Here is a 20,865-nt window from a genome sequence, read left to right on the forward strand (position 1 = left end):
GATGCAGAGGGATTAAGCATTTCTAAGTTTTCCTGAGTAAAGGACCTGTTGATAAGTTTGCTGAGTTTCATTGTGGCCATTTTGTATAAACACGAGGGGAAAAGGGAACAGACATGTCTAAAAAGGCCTTCCTTCTGATATAATCTATAGACATGAACTTTTATCACACATTGAAGTTTTTCTTTTTCTATTCTAGTTGATATTATATGATATTATATAATTTCCAGGTCTATAATATACTGATTCATAATTTTTAAAGGTTATACTCCTTTTAGAGTTATTTTTAAATATTTGCTATATTCCCCCTGTTGTACAATATATCTTTGTAGCTTATTTTATTTTATTTTTTTTATACATAATAGTTTGTACCTCTTAGTTCCCTTACCCTTGTTGTGCTCTTCCCCCTCCCCACTGATAATCATTAGTTTATTCTCTAGATTTATGAGTCTGCTTCTTTTCTGTTATATATTCACTACTTTGTTGTATTTTTATATTCCATCACATTGAAGTTTTAATAGTTTTAAACCTGCTTAAATATGTCATGGCGTTTGTTTACTTAGAGCCAGTACACATTAGCCTAGAAATTAGAACTGGTGAAATACATTCATAAGGCATGACTTTTTGTGGAAATCATTGAAACCTGATGTCTTGCATTGAGATTTGTTACTCTAATACAAAATTCTTGAGCAAATATTTCAACAGTAATTCAGATTTGCCAATAAGTGAGTTTTGCAGCTTGAATTGCAGTTGGAAGGCATGAAGGATCTTCTGGGTTGTCTAGCCCCTCACACTGATAATACAGATGATAAGACACACTGCAGTATCATGTAGCCATATTTTCAATACACTTTTAGGTGAAGGATGAGAGAGAGTTTTAAAGACTTATGAACAGTGTATTTACAATCTTCACAGCTTTGGACGTACTGTTTGGGTATCACTTCTTAGATGAGTAGATGGTAAGTTCTGATACTAATCAGTCTCATTTTTAATATAAATTAATCAAGAACGTTCAGAGTGATTGTGTCCTTCAGATGTCACAGATTGCTAGACAATTCCTCTCTAGTTTTAAATGAACAGTAAGCTTTGGAGTTATTTTGGCACTTCAACTTTTAATATGTGGAAGTAATTATGAGAGGGCCCTGGAAAACATCTTGTCTAGAAATTTCCTTCGAAGAAGTCTAGTAGTTCTCAAACTTTAGCATGCCTCAGTCACATGGACGTGCTATCAGGATTTTTTGGCCAATATATTAAAACATATATTGATAGACCCCTACCCTTAGAGTTTTTGATTTAGTCAATTTCATGCATGGCCCTCATTTTTGCATTTCGATCAAGTTCATAGGTGATGCTGAATCTATTGGTTCAGGAACCATGGTGTGAGAATGAGTGAAATAGCCAATGCCTATCCATTTGCCTTTCTCATGATTTTTGATGTTTATTTTTCCATTGCCTAATCCCCACAGCCTTAATTATGTTAAACTTATTGAGGAGGAATAATCATAATAATCTTTGTTACTAGCTTCACCATTTTCCAGCTGCCAGCTCTGCTGCCCCCTCTATTATCTAGCTATTTGTTACCCATAATCAATATTTGTATTATTTTTTACAAATTTATTTTAATTGGAGGCTAATTACTTAACATTATTGTATTGGTTTTGCCATACATTGACATGAATCTGCCCCAGTATTTTTAATAAATTACCTTACATGTTACCTTCTTTTTCTGGCTATACAATCTTTTTAAGTTTGCACCACTGGCAATGTATTGAAATTGTGCGTGAAGGTCATGGAAGATTTCTCTAATCATCAAGTCACTTCTTATTAACTTTGGGCTCTCTGTAGTGTGTATTCATTCAACAAACATTTACTGAACAAAATTATATTTTTCTTCTTTCTTAAGTAGTTCACAGTTTGGTAGGTGAGACTCCTTGTATAAACAAAATGATATATTGTGGAATAAATCCTTTAACTAGAGTTTATATCAATCACTATGACAAAATAAAAGCAAAATTTATTAATTATGTTCAGGAAAGTTCAGAGAGGATCATTAGCACTGCTCTCCCTGAATGACCCTGACCCCCAGTCCCATCACCTTCATCACCCTTGATACTTAATTCAGTGCAGAATGTGATAGATACCCAGTGTTCATAAGTTACATGTTGTATTTTGGCACCAACTCTTAACCAAGGCCAAGATACTTAAGCACTCTAAACTCGGTTCCTTACCTATAAAATGTGCTTGTTAATAACTGAATATTTTCATGATTTTTTAAACAAAAGATGACACATTTGAAACACTTATCAAAGTACTTGGCCCATAGGCACGTGATAGATAGGTTAGAAATGTTGGTTCTCCTTCCCCTTAAAGTAGATATAGGCTACTACCACATGATGAAGGAAGAAGGCATTTTTAGGTCAAGAAGAACATAAGAAGATGAATGGAAACCTTCACCCATTCATGCATTCAGTAAATATATATTAAGTGCTTGTTTTGTGCCAGCCATTGTTCTAGATGCTGAGTATATAAAAGTGCACAAAGCAGACCAAAAAATGCCCTCTACTTGTGTAGCTGACATTGTACCAGAGAGAGACAGATAATTAAAAAATAAGTATTTTTATTATAATAAAAATAATAAAATATTTAAAAATAAGTAGTATATTTGTGATGATTGCTATGGAGAAAAATATGAGGGAAAGAGGTAAGAGATGTTTTGAGAATAGATTGCAATTTTTGATAGAGTAACTAGAAAAGAGCATAATGAAAAAGTGACTTTTCAGTATAGATCTTGCACGATGAGAAGGAGCTAGCCATGCTGGTGAAAACTTCCAGGCAGTGAAAAAGTGCTTGCACAGGCTCTGAGTGACACACATGCCTGGTAAATTCAAGGAGCAACAGAATGGAAGTCAAGCAAGGCTCAAGGGGGCTGGTGAGGGATAATAGCTAGAGATAAGATCTCAGTGCTGTTGGTGGTCCGGGTCACAGAGTGACTTTGAACCGTGAACTTCCAGATGTTCAAGCTGGTTTTAGAAAAGGCGGAGGCACCAGAGATCAAATTACCAACATCTGCTGGACCATGGAAAAAGCAAGAGAGTTCCAGAAAAACATTTATTTCTGCTTCATTGACTATGGCAAAGCCTTTGTGTGGATCACAATAAACTGTGGAAAATTCTGAAAGAGATGGGGATACCAGAGCACCTGACCTGTCTCTTGAGAAACCTGTATGCAGGTCAGGAAGCAACAGTTACAACTGGACATGGAACAACAGACTGGTTCCAAATAGGAAACTGAGTACGTCCAGGTTGTATATTGTCATCCTGCTTATTTAACTTATATGTGGAGTACGTCATGAGGAACACTGGGCTGGAAGAAGCACAAGCTGGAATCAAGATTGCTGGGAGAAATATCAATAACCTCAGATATGCAGATGACACCACCCTTATGGCAGAAAATGAAGAGGAACTAAAAAGTCTCTTGATGAAAGGGAAAAAGGAGAGTGAAAAAGTTGGCTTGAAGCTCAACATTCAGAAAACGAATATCATGGCATCTGGTCCCATCACTTCATGGAAAATAGATGGGGAAACAGTGGAAACAGTGTCAGATTTTATTTTTTGGGCCTCCCAAATCACTGCAGATGCTGATTGCAGCCGTGAAATTAAAAGACGCTTGCTCCTTGGAAGGAAAGTTATGACCAACCTAGATAGCATATTAAAAAGCAGAGACATTACTTTGCCAACCAAGGTCCGTCTAGTCAAGGCTATGGTTTTTCCAGTGGTCACGTATGGATGTGAGAGTTGGACTGAGAAGAAAGCTGATGGCCAAAGAATTGATGCTTTTGAACTGTGGTGTTGGAGAAGACTCTTGAGAGTCCCTTGGACTGCAAGGAGATCCAACCAGTCCATTCTAAAGGAGATCAGTCCTGGGTGTTCATTGGAAGGATTGATGCTAAAGCTGAAACTCCAATACTTTGGCCACCTCATGCGATGAGTTGACTCACTGGAAAAGACCCTGATATTGGGAGGGATTGGGGGCAGGAGGAGAAGGGGATGACAGAGAATGAGATGACTGGATGGCATCACCAACTCGATGTACAGGAGTTTTAGTAAACTCCAGGAGTTGTTGATGGAGAGGGAGGCCTGATGTGCTGTGATTCATGGGGTCGCAAAGAGTCAGACACGACTGAGCAACTGAATTGACTGAAGGTCACACAAGTAGTGAATGGTATATAGAGTGCAGGTTCAAACCCAGTTCTGTCTGAATTCAAAGTCTATGCTTGATAACTATTCTGATTAGAAATGTGAACCTCTTTATATGAGTTGTAGAGAACCATTATTTTTTTGAAGGAAGAGAATGGCATGGTCATATGGATGTTTAAGAAGCATTGTTATATAGGATAAAATGAAGCTGAGAGAATGGAATGGCCATCACCACCTTCCATAGTTTAGCTCCACATAGCTACCACTTAATGTTTAAAAAACGAACTGCTACCTCCTTCTCAAAGCCAGCTTACTCTAGAGAGTTACCTCTTTCTCAATACAACCATTCTTTACTTTTTTTCCTCTTTATTTTTTTCTCTCTTTTTTTAAAATTTTATTTGGAGGCTAATAACTTTACATTATTGTGGTGGTTTTTGCCATGTATTGTCAGGAATCAGCTATGGGTGTACATGTGTTCCCCATCATGAACCCCCCTCCCACTTTCTTCCCCATCCCATCCCTCAGGGTCATCCCAGTGTACCAGCACTGAGCACCCTGTCTCACGCATCGAGCCTGGACTAGCTGTCTATTTCTCATATGATAATATACATGTTTCAATGCTATTCTCTCAAATCATCCCACCCTTGCCTTCTCCCACAGAGTCCAACAGTCTGTTCTTTACATCTGTGTCTCTTTTGTGTCTTGCATACAGGGGCATCATTACCATCTTTCTAAATTACATATATATGCGTTAATATACTGTATTGGTGTTTTTCTTTCTAACTTACTTCACTCTGTATAATAGGCTCCAATTTCATCCTCTTCATTAGAACTGATTCAAATACATTCTTTTTAATAGCTGAGTAATATTCCATTGTGTGTATGTACCACAGCTTTCTTACCCATTTGTCTGCCGAAGGACATCTAGGTTGCTTCCATGTCCTGGCTATTGTAAACAGTGCTGCGATGAACGTTGGGATACACGTGTCTCTTTCAATTCTGGTTTCCTCGGTGTGTATGCCCAGCAGTGTGATTGCTGGGTGTATGGCAGTTCTATTTCTAGTACAACCATTCTTTTAATCACCTAAATTTAAAACTTTGGAGTCTGATCTTTCCCTTGCAATCATCCCAGGTATTTCTTTTCAGTGGCTTAATCTTGTTTGTTTTCACAGTGTGTCTTCAATTTGTCTCTCTTTGCCTTTTTTTTTTTCATGTACTCATTATCGTTTTAGCTGTATCAGTCCTTGACACTTTTTGCAAAATTGCTCTTCTACATCATCGCCTTTCTGTATAATTTGTGTTTTCTTGTAAATGCTAGACTTTTGGGGCTTTGAAAGTACCATTTATTGTTTGTCTCTGATCTCAAGTGTCCAGCCCACACTGAATCATCGAATGTACTTCTACGTTCATAATTGCTTTGCTCCTAACCTGTTTCTCCCCTTATAAACGTTTAGTGCTTCATTTCCCAAGGGGACGTTGTGACTTTGTTCTGGCATTCCCTGTCAGATAACTCACTACAAATACGGTGTCCTGAAAAAGTCTGGGCTTTGTGGTCAATATCTCTGTATGTGTATATGTGTGTGTGTGTGTGCGTGCATATGTGTACACATGCACACAGAAGAAGAGTATAGTTTAATTTAGAAGAATTGTTCTATGGTCTACACAGGTGGGAATTTATTTGGAGAAAAATCTTCATTCAGTAACATTGATTGCCAACCTAGGTATGTCCTACGATGCTCCTAGGTACTGGGGATGATAAATATTAGTGAAACAGGGTTTCTTCCCTTGAAAGAGCTCATACTCACTGGAAGAAAGTTCTGTGTTGAAATGTTTACAGTGAAGGAAAATAACAAAGGAAGGAATAAATTATTCCTTAGCGGGGTCTTCAGAAAGGAAGGGATACTTGAGTACTCTTGAAATTTGAGTAGATATTCACTTGGCAGATAGAGGAGGAAGAGAGTCTATAGAGAGCACAAGATGTACAAAAGCACAGTGGTGTGACACCGCATGGCATGTTCAAGCAGTTGTAATCAAGCTGAAGAGAAGGGTAGGTACAAGAAAGCAGCAGGGGACACATTAGAAACGTAGGCAAGGGTCAGCTGAGAAAGGGCCTTAAATGCAAAAGCAAGAAGTTGGTGTGCTTTTCTAGTAGCTGAAGGGAGACTTTGCAATGGAAACTTTGAATGGTTCTAATCATCCTGACAAAATTAAACATTTAAAAACTAACATTTGTGTGGCGGGATTAAATGTACTGAAATAGTTTGGTTTAAGAGCATAGGACACCTGAGAAAGGGAGCTTTCACTCTGTGAGAGGTGGTTATACAGAGGATTGTGACCAGTTATTTTCAGTTTTCACTGACCACAGAGCAAGAAGAAATAGGCTTAAATCTCAGGAGAAGGGAAAATTACCTATAGAAGGGATCCTTCGCAGAAAGATTGAGTGTGACTGACATGGATGATTAAAATGTTGTTGGTTCAGGCACTCTGGCTGTTTGCTGCCTTCTGTGTGTTCAGTCCAGCTGATTTCAAAAATAGGGTGAAGACTGCAGGTTTTCAGGCTTGAATGAAAGTGTACGAAATAAATCTTTTATAAAGCAATTGGTTATTCAGATATTTTGCTATCTCTCTAAAGTTTTGGACATGTATTTGAACACATCACATATAAATAGTATCTTTATATATCATAAATAATATCATAAATATATATACGATAATATATAATAATATAAATATATTATTAAAAATATATCATAAATAGTATCATAATATAGCACTCCTGTTTATTATGGAAAAGAAGAATGATCAGTATTTGCTACAGAAATGTGTTACTCTGTTAAAGGTACTTTGTATTCATGTACAGTTTCACAAAGTTATTAAAGATTAGGTAGATACAGTTAGTATAAATTCAGTTATTAATCTTTATGTGTAACATTTATTGGTCAGATGATTATAATTAAAATCACTATGTGGTTTATTAACTGGCACTTAATCAGTGAATATAGTGAATTGCTCTATTTTTATTACTATCATTCAATGATAGCTCACTTTATTAAGATATTATAAAATATTTTTAGCTTTTTCAAATAATTCCAATTTCCGGAGCTTTTTGTGATTATATTGTTTGAAAATATGTACAAGACAGAGGATTATAGGGGGGTTATTTTGTTCATCCTTTTGCATGTTATACTGAGTTAACCTGGTATCAAAACGAAGTCAATTTTATTTATTAGTAAACTAACCCAAACACTTTGGAAGTGATTTTGAACATACTCAAGTTACCTTTATACTACCTCAGGAGATGTCTATAGCTAGCGAGTACACTTGGAAGAGCAAATTATTGGATAAATGCCTTTAGCCGTTAGAAGTGATGAAGGTGAATGTTCTTAGTTGCCTTCTGTACTTGACATTGAAACATTCAATAGGTCCTGAGAGAGACGATGACTAATGTGTGGATGGTGTAGATGCAGTAAGAGACACTGAAGCCCTGATAATACAAAGTAAATATACTTTAATATGTAAAGATACTTTGCCCTTATGTTTTAATATTATATGTTCATTTTAAAATGATTGGTCTAAGTCTCATGGACATAGATAAAAATTTTAAAAAGACCACATATTTGTCGTGAATATTCCCTGACAGTTTGAAACCACAAGATAGATTCTTGGTGTAAGGTTATTTTAAAAATAAACATTTTAATACAGATTTAGCAAGTCATCTCCCATACCAACTAAAATATTTCACAGCTTGACAAGCTAAGCATGTGGGCATCTTTGTCCATGTCTTGGAGGCAATGTTAGAAATCTAGAAAAGTCATGCAACTCTGTTGACTACTTTTTCTGATTTCGATAAAGATATTTAACTGAAATGTTACGCTTCGCTTCTGAGAATTCTGAAAATTAAGCACTTATAAGCATGCATGTCAAAAAGGGAGTTTTTAAATCACCCACAGGGTTGCCATACGAGCACAGTGCTGTTTTTCTATTCTTGTGTTTTTCCTTTCCAGTATTTGCCATGTGAATTTTTAAGAAAAAAACTGATATACTTCTACAGTGTGGTGTCCTAAAATATTGCATGGGTTTTTATTTCTGGGCTCTGTGTTTGTCTTTCTGTGCGTAAATAGTTTGTCTCCATAGATTTCGTAAAATAGAGATCAATTTCCCTTTCTTTAGGAAGATGTGCCGTCAATTTCTTTAAGTACCTAATGTTTTTCAGTTCAGGACTGATTTCCTTTGGGATGGACTGGTTGGATCTCCTTGCAGTCCAAGGGACTCTCAAGTCTTCTCCAACACCACAGTTCAAAAGCATCAATTCTTTGGTGCTCAGCTTTATTTATAGTACAACTCTCACATCCATACATGACTCCTGGAAAAACCATAGCCTTGACTAGCCGGACCTTTGTTGACAAAGTAATGTCTCTGCTTTTTAATATGCTGTCTATGTTGGTCATAGCTTTTCTTCCAAGGAGCAAGCGTCTTTTAATTTCACGGCTACAGTCACCATCTGCATTATTTTTGGAGCCCCCCAAATTAAAGTCTCTTACTGTTTCCATTGTTTCCTCATCTATTTGCAATGAAGTGTTGGGACCAGATGCCATGATCTTAGTTTTCTGAATGTTGAGTTTTAAGCCAACTTTTTCACCCTCCTCTTTCATTTTCATCAAGAGGCTCTTTAGTTCTTCACTTTCTGCCATAAGGGTGGTGTCATCTGCATATCTGAGCTTATTGATATTTCTCCCAGCAATCTTGATTCCAACTTATGCTTCATCCAGCCCAGCATTTCGCATGATGTACTCTGTATATAAGCTAATTCAGCAGGGTGACAATATACAGCTTTGGTGTATTCCTTTCCCAATTTGGAACCAGTCTGTTGTTCCATGTCCAGTTCTAACTGTTGCTTCTTGAACTGCATACAAATTTCTCAGGAGGCAGATCAGGTGCTCTGGTTTTCTCATCTCCTGAAGAATTTTCCAGTTTGTTTTCATCCACACAGTCAAAGGCATCTGTGTAGTCAATAAAGCGAAAGTAGATGTTTTTCTGGAAATCTCTTGCTTTTTCACTGATCCAGTGGGTGTTGGTAATTTAATCTCTGCCTTTTATAACTCCAGCTTGTACATTTAGGAATTAGTTTGTAAGAAACAACAAAAAAAATAAAATGTTTATTTCCTTATTGCTTGGAGTAGCCAGCATCCTCTGAAAGGGATGCACTTTGTGAACATATAACACTAATCTCAAGAAAAGACCTCTCTTTAGGAAAGTGAACCTCCTATTCAGTCTTCTACAGCTGGGAACCTGACTTAAAACAAATTGCTCTTTAGGTTTTTGTTGCTTTTTGTTCTTATAGCTTATTCTTTAATTGTGTCATTTCAACTTTGCAGTACTTAAAAGTGGTGCATCAGCATAATAATGCAAAATTTTAAATATTTTTACCTGCCTTGGATAAGTAGTAATTCCAGAAATCCTAAAACGAATCATTGTGATCACTTGAATTACCAGCATCATGACTCCTATGGCTGTTTGTTTTGAGCCTTAAGACTAACATTTCTTTTAAGTTGTTCAAATCATTGGAATCTAACAGTTCTAATAAACTGTAGCACAAAAAGTATGGACCTGATTGAGTAAATGTGATTATTTTTTCCTTAGCCACTAAAACAATAAGGATTAAATTACTCTGTAATTACCTAAATATCCTCCAAGTCTTTTCATAAGCCTGTTTGTAAAGAATATTCATTTATTCTAAACAGTAATTCTTAAAGCTAAAACCCTCAAATCAGTATGGACATCAGTGGACAAACCCATCATCTAAGGTTTATAGAATTAAAACATCCAATAGAATGAGAATACTTGATACTTCATGCCGTATTTGTCCTTTGTTTCTAAGTAAATCCTTGATTTCATTTGTAGCTTAGTCTTGTATGACAGTTATATTAAAGAAAATACTTAGATTCTCATTATAGATTTTTTTTGTCCTATACTTTGAAGTTTTTTATCATTCTAACTGCAGCATCTCTTTTCTGTTGTCTCTGAAAAGAAGATACAATGTGTAAGCAGACAAATAAAATTTGACATATTATCATGATTGTGTGGTCAGATTCTGTTTATAAATCAGCTTAAAAAGCTTTCAGTTATTCTTTTTTGATGGCCCATGCAAGTAATGGAGCATACAATGCACTTGCTCTTTTAATTTGCATAGATGATGACTAGAAATAAATATTACCTTATAGATGCATCCAGCTTTTAAGAATATATTTATGAGATAATACAGAGACCAAAATGCTGATAAGAGAAACATGCATTAACTTGGACTATTATTATCAATACTTAAGTGGTTGTTCTTTTCTCATGGAAAGAATACTTCACTTTGCCATCATGCTTTAGACATTTTAAGAAATACAGCTGAAAGTTTATTATTATTATTATTTATATTTTGGGTCACCTTTCTCTCTTTGAAAATGAGTTAAAATGAACCCAGTGCATTGTTACTACAGCCCAGTAGGAACTACCCTAGACATTAAAAAAAATGTTATATTAATTATAATGAATTGAGTTCATTCATTCATTTCACCTCTTTAAGTAAAAGTCTATATTTATATTGCTGAAAAATACTAAAAATAGCTATCATTATTCCATTTCAGATCCGAGATACTAAATCAGCAGATCAAAAGACCACCCTCTTGCATTTTCTTGCTGAAATTTGTGAGGAAAATTACCGGGATATCCTGAAATTTACTGACGAACTGGAACATGTAGAAAGTGCAAGCAAAGGTAATTGATTTATAACTGGTTTGAAACTACATCCTGCCTAAATATTATACTTTAAATGGTAATCTATAATCATTAATCATATATTTTGTTTGGTTACTGATATAAGAAAAGCAGGAAAATAGTTTTCCTTAGTTTGCATTTGACAACATAATGTATTTTAATAACCTACTTTTAACTGACTTTTTTTTTTTTTTTAGCGATTCTAGGTTATTGAAGCTTTTGTATCTCTGATCAGATAATATGTTTGTTCATTCATTTCATAAACACTTAAGTGTATGTTGTTTGCAAAAGTACCATACTGTGGGGCTGTTGGTAATATCAAAATGATTGTGAGGTAACTCTTGCTAGAATGCATTTAAAATCTAGAAGAGAAGACATATATACAAATACTATATAAAACAGAAGAATATGAGAAGTGCTACAAGAAAATAGACTGTAGTTTAGATGAGAGGGAAAATACTTTTGAAAAGATAGTTAAGTGAAGGCCTAGTGAAAGAGGCCAAAAGGGTGAAGTATGAAAATTAGGATTTTTACAGGCGTGGAAAAGGAATATGGTGTGCATACAGTCAACAGTATCAGCGAGGCACAGGCACTGAATGTGTTAGGATAGGTGAAAACGTCACTGAGGAAGAAGAAAAATGTCTCCAGACTTTAATCTGAACTGATTAGCTTTGTTGGTTAGTGTTTACTTTTGCCAGAAGTTGAAAAGTGAATGAAAGGAAGGATCAAGGAAACGTATTTTTGAAGGTGAAACAATAGATGTGGAGTACATTTTTCCTCTTGGATCAGAAAACTAAACAGTAAAGCTTTTATTTGAAATTGCACTATAATAATTCCACTTCTCTGGGGAAGGAAATGGCAACCCACTGCAGTATTCTTGAGTGGAAAATTCCGTTGACAGAGGAGCCTGGAAGGCTACAGTCCATAATGTTGCAAAGAGTCGGATATGACTGAGCAGAGCAGCCCAATTCCACTTCTCTATAACTCTGTGGACTTTCAGTAAGGACTCAAAAGCATATATGTTTCCTGAATTTACTACAAACCATATACACTGGTTCGTGTCCTTCGAAGTATAAAAAAAAGTGTGTCTATAAACCCCAGAATGTCATATGTATAACATTGTTCAGTGGCCAGTGGTCATCTCTGCCATTCTGGTATTGTTGATCACATCCTCAATGTTTTTCTTTAATGAAATTAATGGTATGTCTTTAACTCCTTTAATTTAATGAATATTATTGTTGCTACTGTTGTCTTGTTAGAGGAGAGTAATTATAAGGCTACCTTAATCCCTCCATTCTCAGCCAAGTATGTATTATACTCAGTTCTGCTTCCTACATCCAGGCTTTTGTCAAATCTTTACATAGTTTTCTTTTGCAATCTCACCAACTTCTTTCTTCCTATCCATTTTAACAGCAAAATCTCTATGATATATTTGCTTACTTCTGGTTTCGTGTATTCATGAAATGATTGTCATTGTATTCCAAAGACTGTCGCAAGAAATCTTCCTTTCTTAATGTTTGGGCTTCAGCAATCCCCTGTCAAGTTATTGTGAATAGTTCTTTTTCTTTCCTTATAAAATTCAGACTGAGAGTTCTCAACTCAAGAACTTCTTACATACATTCCACTTACTTGCATCCCCCTTTTGTTTCCTTCTAGTTTTCTTTCAGTGTGCCCAGACATACTTTCTCTTGAGCCATTTTATTTCTTTCTAATAATGCTATCTCTGTGTATCATGCTACATCCTGTGCCTGAGAATCTCAAGTGCCCTGTCCTCTAAGACACCTGACATTTGTCAAATCACTGTTCGGGATACATTTCCTTATTTTTTTTTAATGTGTTACTATTAAGCCCTATGAGAAAATACTTGTGAAATTAGACTGCAAGAGAAAACCAGAATGTGGTGTGAAAAGTCAAGCCAATTTCTTCTTTGTAGTTAAATGCTTTCCCTTGGTGCTTAAGTTTATCATGTTTGTTTGCTTAATATAGATTTCAGTCCTGTTTGAATCATATTCTGTCACCTCCAATACTGTGGATATAGCTAGCATATCTATATTCACTGCCACCCAGCAAAAATAAATATAGATCAACACTATATAGTAATTATTTTCTGTAATTATGGACTATCTCCTTGTGAAATCACTGCTTATACAAAGAAAAAAGTACTTTTCTTTTTAAACTGGAGTGGTACAGGAAAGTTGAAACTAGTTAATGATTTTTATATTATTTTTATATTTTTCATATTTAAAGAACGATTGTATGACTACTAATATCTATCTTTTCTGTTTTCTTCCTACACCTCTGAAATTTCTCTGTTTTTCATTTTTTTATTGAAGTATAGTTGATTAACAATATTGTGTTAGTTTCAGGTATACAGCAAAGTGATTCAGTTATATATATATATGTGTATATTTTTTCAGGTTACTTTCCATTATATGTTATAAGATATTGAGTATAGTCCTCATGATATAAACCCTTGTTGTTTATGATTTGTATATATAGTAGTATATGTATTCCTCCCCCTTCTCGGTTTTTTGATTATTAAAACCTAAGTACCTATTTTAACAGAATAAGGATCTCTTCAGTCTGGAATAGCAAATAAACGGATTTCAGCTCATTACTTAAGGTTTATACCTCAAAGTAACTGACAAACGGGAAAAAATTACCTTGAAGTGAAAAGAAAACTAAAAGTCGGAAATATGTGGGATCCATGGAAAAAATGTATCTTATAACTGCCTTGGTTCCTTGTAAAGCTAACCTTCTAAAATTTATGTGCATCTTGAACGATGAAAGGCGATGGTATAAACTTAGCATATTTTCCTAGAGCTCTGTAACTCAAAGATATTATGGGAAACCACATCATTTTTACATAAAACAGATATATGTTATGGAGTGGAATGCAAAATTCACATGAATTTTTAAAATAAAACAGATGACTTCAAAGAAATGTCACACTTGCTACAGATCGCTAGGGGAGCGTATTCAATCTTCTCTTTCATTAGGGGCACTTGGGTGGGAAAAGTTTATGAAGCATTGCCTAAAGAATTGGAAAGTGGTTTTGTTTTGCTTTGGTTTCACTTATTTATCTATTTAGTTATTATTGCAGGCAGCGTGGAGGCAAGCAGGCAGAGTGAGGGGTGAGAGTGCCTTCTAAACAGATCATCTCATCACTCTTATGAAGTTCAGAATCAAATAGTACATTGTAATTTTATTACCAGGGGGATTAACAAAATAATATTTCTGTGGTCATTTTCTTCTAGGTTAAATGATAAATCTCCAGATCCTCTCCTTCATGTCTGACATACCAATGAGTCTTTAGAAAGAAAAATAAAAGTTGTTGCTATGGAGAAGCTAATGCTTGTAAAATACTGAAAATATATTTGATAAATTGCCATTACCTTTTCCCCAGTGACTAATTTTAAAGATTATATATATAAAATTATATCTAATAGACCTATGGATCTATAATGTCTAAAGCATTGCTAGTTTTCTAGACCTAGTTTATAAATCCTGTATTGTTTCCCCCCCAGCCCCCTCTTCCCCTGGCTATCACTGTAAGTTTCAACTTTGATGATTTTTACAGTTTGATTTAAAACCTTAGTGTTTTATAAATCAGCTCCAGGGATTAAACCAAAAGGATTAGGAAAACTTAATTAAAACTATTCCATTCAAGAAGGGAAAATAATATTAATATATTTGAAGCCACTAAGTTTTGTAAAAACAGTGTTAGTTTCCTATGATTTAAATGCACTATTATAAATTTTAATGACCAACCATACCTTTTGCTGTCTGCCATCTTTCCGTGTCAGATTAGTAACTCCGATTAGCTTTTTATCCATTCTGAATTCTTCACAAGATTAATAATGATGAAAGTTTAGAGGAAATACCATAGGGGAAAAAATATATCAAATGAAGAAAAAGAAAAAAGTAAAGTCATAGAGTTTAAGAATTTGGGGAATGAAGGAGGAAAAAAAAATGGAGGAAAAAATACTTTTCTGAAACTCCAGAGCTCACAGAAAGTTTAATCTACTCCCTGCTAAAAGAGACCCAAGATGGCATTTAGTCCAAATTCATAATTTTTCAGATGAACAAACTGAGGCCTCAAATGATGAAGGAATTGCCCACAATCACACAGTCAGCGAAAGTTTGCAGACTTTTTGTCTATTATTTTATCACATATATTTCAGTTCCACTTTAATTCTTTTCTGGTCTAAAATATATAACAGATTCATATTTACATATTGGAAAACATGCAGAAAATCAACACTGACCAAATAAAAATATACTGGAGTATAAATGCCACCTCATCTGTATCATGGTCCAGTTTCTCTAGCCCCATTTTGACAGAATTACCCTTTCCTTTCTCTGAGTTACAGCAGCACTTTAGCCTTATTAGTAATACAGCACCTACCACATTTGCATTTTTTATTTCATTGTAGTCTTCTCTCTGTACCTTCTAGGTTGAGTTCGTAAGTGGCAAGGAATATGCCCCGTTTGTCCCAACAGACTCAGTGCTAGCATAGCAACTCAGAGAGACGTATATATGCTCAGAGAGAAGTAAATGTTCAAAAAATTGATTACATTGAATCTTTGTGTCTCCTTTTAGTACACATACATTTCAAAATATGGCATTTTGGGAAGTTGGCAAGTTGAGAATAGCAACCTGTAAATTACAGTTTACTCTAAATACAAGTGGAGAAACAAAATAAGTTGAAATAAAGAGAACACCAGGGCTTAACAGTATTTCCTGGCCCATGTTTTACTTTTGTCAAGGAGGAAGTTAAACTTGGAAACAATCAAGCTCTTAATGGAGAAGATCTCAACTTACGGTGGCCACCAAACTGTAAAGGTTTATGGTGAACAGTAAGGATTAAAAGTCTCATAGGAACTAATGGCAGCCAACTGTCTTAATGTAATATCTAACTGCTGAAACTTCTTTTATTCTAATGGTTGGAAAAAATTACTTTCATAGTGTCTGCTAGATATTTTATTGAAATATCTTTTGAGTTATGGAACAAAACCCTACTGTGTTTAATGGATTCAAGGTACAGTGGACCCAAGATGTATGAACCCATAGGATTCCCTAACAGATTTATACTTTGAGTTTTGCTCTGATCTTAGAAGCACAAAATGATGATAAACCAATGTTTCAAAATGTCAACAGGATTGACTTTACATAGATGTTAATAGTCTGAGTAAAATTGAGTATACATCATATTACTGCTGCTGCTGCTACATCATTTTAATTAAAAAGTTAAGTTGTTTAGCTTTATTTGGACTTTTCCTCCACCATTTCAAATAATTTTACTGAATGAATTGTCTTCTGTCATATTGACACCATAAATATCTTGTAAAAATTTGGAATATTAAATTTTAAGTTTTAAGGAATCTAATTCATGCATTTTCCTCTTTGATATACTTCTTTCTTCTTTACTCTCACCAAGTCACCCCAATTTCTCTTAAACAAAATGAATTTCTTTAAAAGAGTTCAAATTATCAGCAGTTCAACACATGCATAGAAAATATATTTTCAACCTGAAATGTCAAAAGGACTTAGGACAGAAAGTCATGTTTTCTTGCTGATCAGTAATCTTATCATTACCAACCAGTGTGTTGAATTCATAACATGTAAATCATCTAATTCATTTTCATTTCTAGATAAAACTATGTTAAAAAACATTATCTTCAGGGAACAGTGAAAGGGAGCAGAGACTATGGTCATTTGGACTTATGTTAAATGCTTCAATATAAGTCAACATTTTTTTATAGACCTATAGACATTGTCAGGGTACTTTAGCTTCTGGAACCCAGAATCTCTGCTGGAGAATTGTATGCATAGCTCATCTGTCTCATATCCACATTCTTGCCCAGCCTGTCTCAGCACCTGCATACTTGTGTGCTCAGTCACTTCAGTTATGTCCAACTCTGTGTTTCCCCATGGCCTGAAGTGTGCCAGGCTCCTCTGTCCATGGAATTCTCCAGGCAAGAACATTGGAGTGGGTTGCCATTCCCTCCTCCAGGGGATCTTCCTGATCCAGTGATCAACCCGGATCTCTTAGGTCTCCTTCATTGGCAGGCAGGTTCTTTACCATTAGCGCCTCCTGGGAATCCTATTTTTCCTAACAGAAAGTTCTCCCTCTTCTCTCAGCCCTTCTGAACATAAGGTATGAAGACTTCCCCAATTGTTTTGGCTTTCAGGGTTCTCTCACTTCCCCTCTTCTTAGTTTGGTCCTTGATCCTATACTCTTTGCATTACAGTATCCTAAACTGTTTTGCATAATGGCTGTATCCTGATGTGATGCTTCCTGAAATAATGTATGTTATCATAAGTCTGCTTTTTCAAGGGAGATGCTAACACCCTATTGGCATAGTAAATTCAGCTCAGTGAGTGATTTTGAAACCTCCACCTGATCTTAGCTATCTTTATTTAACCCCAGTGAAACTTTCTGGGTACTTAAAATAACTAAAATATATCTGCAGATGTATAATTCAACTTTACACATTAGTTGTAGTATTCAAAATTTTTCTTTAAAATTAGCTATTTAAGGCAAAACTAATCTATGGTGTTAGAAATCATTGTAAATTGTTATTTGGGGGGTGGGTTATTGTCTGGAAGGGAACACGTGAGGGCCTCTGGGGTGCTGATCACATTCTATTTCTTGATCTGGATCCTAGTGACATGGGTGTTTTCAGTTTGTGAAAATGAATTCAGCAGGTCACCTGTGTGCACCATGGATGTATGTTTCCACAAGGCACTTTTTAAAAGCTAGTCATTTCTTCCTTTTCTAGTTGCTTTAGGTTTAGAGTTAGGTTATTTAGTTGACTTTTTTCTTGTTTCTTGAGGTAAGCTTGTATTGCTATGAACCTTCCCATTAGCACTGCTCTTACTGAATCTCATACGTTTTGGGTTGTTGTGTTTCATTTTCTTTCGTGTCCATGTATATTTTGATTTCTTTTATTATTTCTTCTGTGATTTGTTGTTTATTCAGAAGCGTCTTGTTTAGTCTCCATGTTTGTATCTTGTTTTTTTCAGGTTTCAATTTTTTTTTATCTTTATTGATCTCTTTTCTTTCTTTTTTTTTTTTTTTTTACTTTACGATATTGTATTGGTTTTGACATACATTGACACGAATCCACCCCGGCTGTACATGTGATCCCCATCTTGAACCCCCCTCCCACCTCCCTCCCCATTTAGAAAGATGGTAACAATAACCCTGTATACAAGACAGCAGAAGAGACACAGATGTATTGAATAGTCTTTTGGACTCTGTGGGAGAGGACAAGGGTGGGATGGTTTGGGAGAATGGCATTGAAACATATATATTATCATATGTGAAACGAATCGCCAGTCCAGGTTCGATGCATGATACAGGATGCTTGGGGCTGGTGCACTGGGATAACCCAGAGGGATGGGATGAGGAGGGAGGTGGGAGGGGGGTTCAAGATGGGGAACCCATGTACATCCGTGTCAGATTCATGTCAATGTATGGCAAAACCAATACAATAATGTAAAGTAATTAGCCTCCAATTAAAATGAATAAATTTTTTAAAAAAAGATTAAAAAAAATTAAAAAAAAAAGCCAGTCATTTGTATTTTTAAAATGTGTAATGAGTGATGAAAAGTGAGAAAGGTATTTATTACATGTTACTTCAATAGGTACTTGTGTTTTTACCTGGGCTTAATGATCCCATGCATTGTGTAGATAATTGCTTTCAGAGTTGATCTGATGGTATTATAAATAATTACTATTTTTCAGCAAGTTGTATGTCACTTAAGGATTTTATCAAAGTGTCTTTTAGTGTGAGAGTGAATGGATAGGCTCTAGTATTAAAAAGAAAAAAAAAATCAAGCACGTTTTATACCATGTAAACATTCAGGGTGATCTTTTCCATAGCTGCTGTCAGTATTATGCTGTCTAGTATATCACTGAATCTTAACATGTCCTGAGCACATCCTGAGTTATAATTTTGACCAAGAACCTGTCATTGCTGTCATTGTTATCATTGTGTCTTTGCTTCAATGTCAGGAAAGAGGATATGTGGGAATATTGCTCATTTTAATCTCACTGTGGATTCAAGCTTGCTGGTTGAAAAGTGAATATTCATACAGCAAATGTTATAATGTGATTTACTCCTGAAGTAAAATACAGGGACATATTTGATGTAAGAGGTTCAAGGATTGATGTTAAGTAGTAATGTCAAGATAGAGAGGGAGAATAAGAGAAGAGGGAAGAATGAAGGAAATGAAAAAGCCAGTTCTCTGTAGTCACATCAGAGTCACAGGAAGAGGCAGCTCCTATCCTGATTGGAGATTTCCTTGTACCACTAGGGGAAATTGGTAGAATCTGGTAAGCACGGTGGTTACTGTCATTGCAGTTTTTACCACTACCAGTTCTTCTGATGGTTCATCAGGAAGGATTAACCTGGTTTGGGAATGTGAGGGCTGAGGATTTGGGAAGAGTAAAGAACAGTGTCAGATCTACCTAATAAGTTGCTTCAATTTTCCACTTTTTACATATGGGACCAAGTCACAGTGACTTCACAGCTGGTGTGATTCCTTGAGCTGGACTGGGTCTTTTTCTGGAGTTTGGATTCTGCAAGTTGATGCGGTAAATTATAGTAAATAACAAACATAATATTTTCTTATTTTAATTTTATATGATCCAAACTCCTTTAGAGTATTTCCATGTTAAACAATCGGAATGGAGCTGGCATTTTTATTAGCAGGTGCATTGAGAGAGGGAAAAAACTCTGACTCCTATCGGGAGCTATTATTAATAGCTCTGTGGCAAATAATTCTGGTACAGTCATATCTGAAAGAAACACATGCTGGAAATACTGTGGCCAAGGATGAGAATCATAACATATATATTTTTTAGTTTCAACTTTGTTACTATCTATTCAGTGAATCATAGTTTCCCATTTAACCTCTCTGTGCCTGTTTCCTCGTTGTTCAATAATCTTTCTTAATTTAAAAAACAGAGATGGTCATATTTATCCCTCAGGTGATTATGAGAATAATTAGGTATTCTATATGGACATGCAGTAAGAGAAAAGTATTATATATAAACAGTGATTTATTATTCAAGCTTTCCAGGAGATTTTGATCAGATATTTTATATTTGTTCATTCCCATTTTAAAAATGAAGGTCAAAATTCACTTATTAAACATAAAGCACTCTGAAATAATGTATTAATATGTAATTAATTTTATTTTCTTTACATGTTATTTTACTTTTTTCCATCTTGTAGTCTTTTACAAATTTCTCTAAAAACATGATTACTTAGGCTCATCTTATTTTGAGTTGCATCCATAAACTTTGATGGAATAATCATTATTCCTCATTTTAAGTGTTGATCACAAAATTTTCAATATTATATTTTTGATATGATATCTTTGTCCTTAGTATGTGTAAACATGGAAGACAAGAAAGAGCATGTAGTTTTATTGAATATTCTAAATAGTTAAAATTTTAGCCACTTCTATATAGATTGTTCTTTTCATTTTAAAAACCCTGAGGGTAAAATAAAAAACATAATTGAAAAAGATATAACATTTTTATTTGTAAATTTAAGGTAAACCAAGAAATTAATATAAATCTTGACATACTGTGTATTTTAATGGGTACACTAATTAGTATAATTAGAAACCCCCAATGAAATCATACAGATATTAGTTTACTTTAAAACTATAGTAAACCACCTCATGCGAAGAGTTGACTCACTGGAAAAGACTCTGATGCTGGGAAAGATTGGGGGCGGGATGAGAAGGGGAAGACAGAGAATTAGATGGCTGGATGGCATCACCAACTTGATGGACATGAGTTTGAGTGAACTCTGGGAGTTGGTGATGGACAGGGAGGCCTGGCGTGCTGTGATTCATGGGGTCACAAAGAGTCGGACACGATTGAGT

The 20,865-nt window shown here is 35.1% G+C and overlaps 1 protein-coding gene across 9 annotated transcripts in view; it reads left to right on the top strand.

Annotated features, from left to right (window-relative positions):
- The window catches only part of DIAPH2 (diaphanous related formin 2), a 1,076,961-nt gene that overhangs the window by 552,954 nt on the left and 503,142 nt on the right, over positions 1-20,865 (top strand). For all 9 annotated transcript variants that reach the window (XM_088834166.1, XM_055438268.2, XM_088834164.1 and 6 more), the window contains one exon: positions 10,826-10,955. In XM_088834166.1, the coding sequence (XP_088690292.1) occupies positions 10,826-10,955 (130 nt within the window). The remainder of the gene's footprint in view (positions 1-10,825; positions 10,956-20,865) is intronic.

Source organism: Moschus berezovskii, chromosome X (assembly GCF_049115385.1).
Source record: "Moschus berezovskii isolate FMDL1 chromosome X, NW_MosBer_1.0, whole genome shotgun sequence".
NCBI classification, from domain to species: domain Eukaryota; kingdom Metazoa; phylum Chordata; class Mammalia; order Artiodactyla; family Moschidae; genus Moschus; species Moschus berezovskii.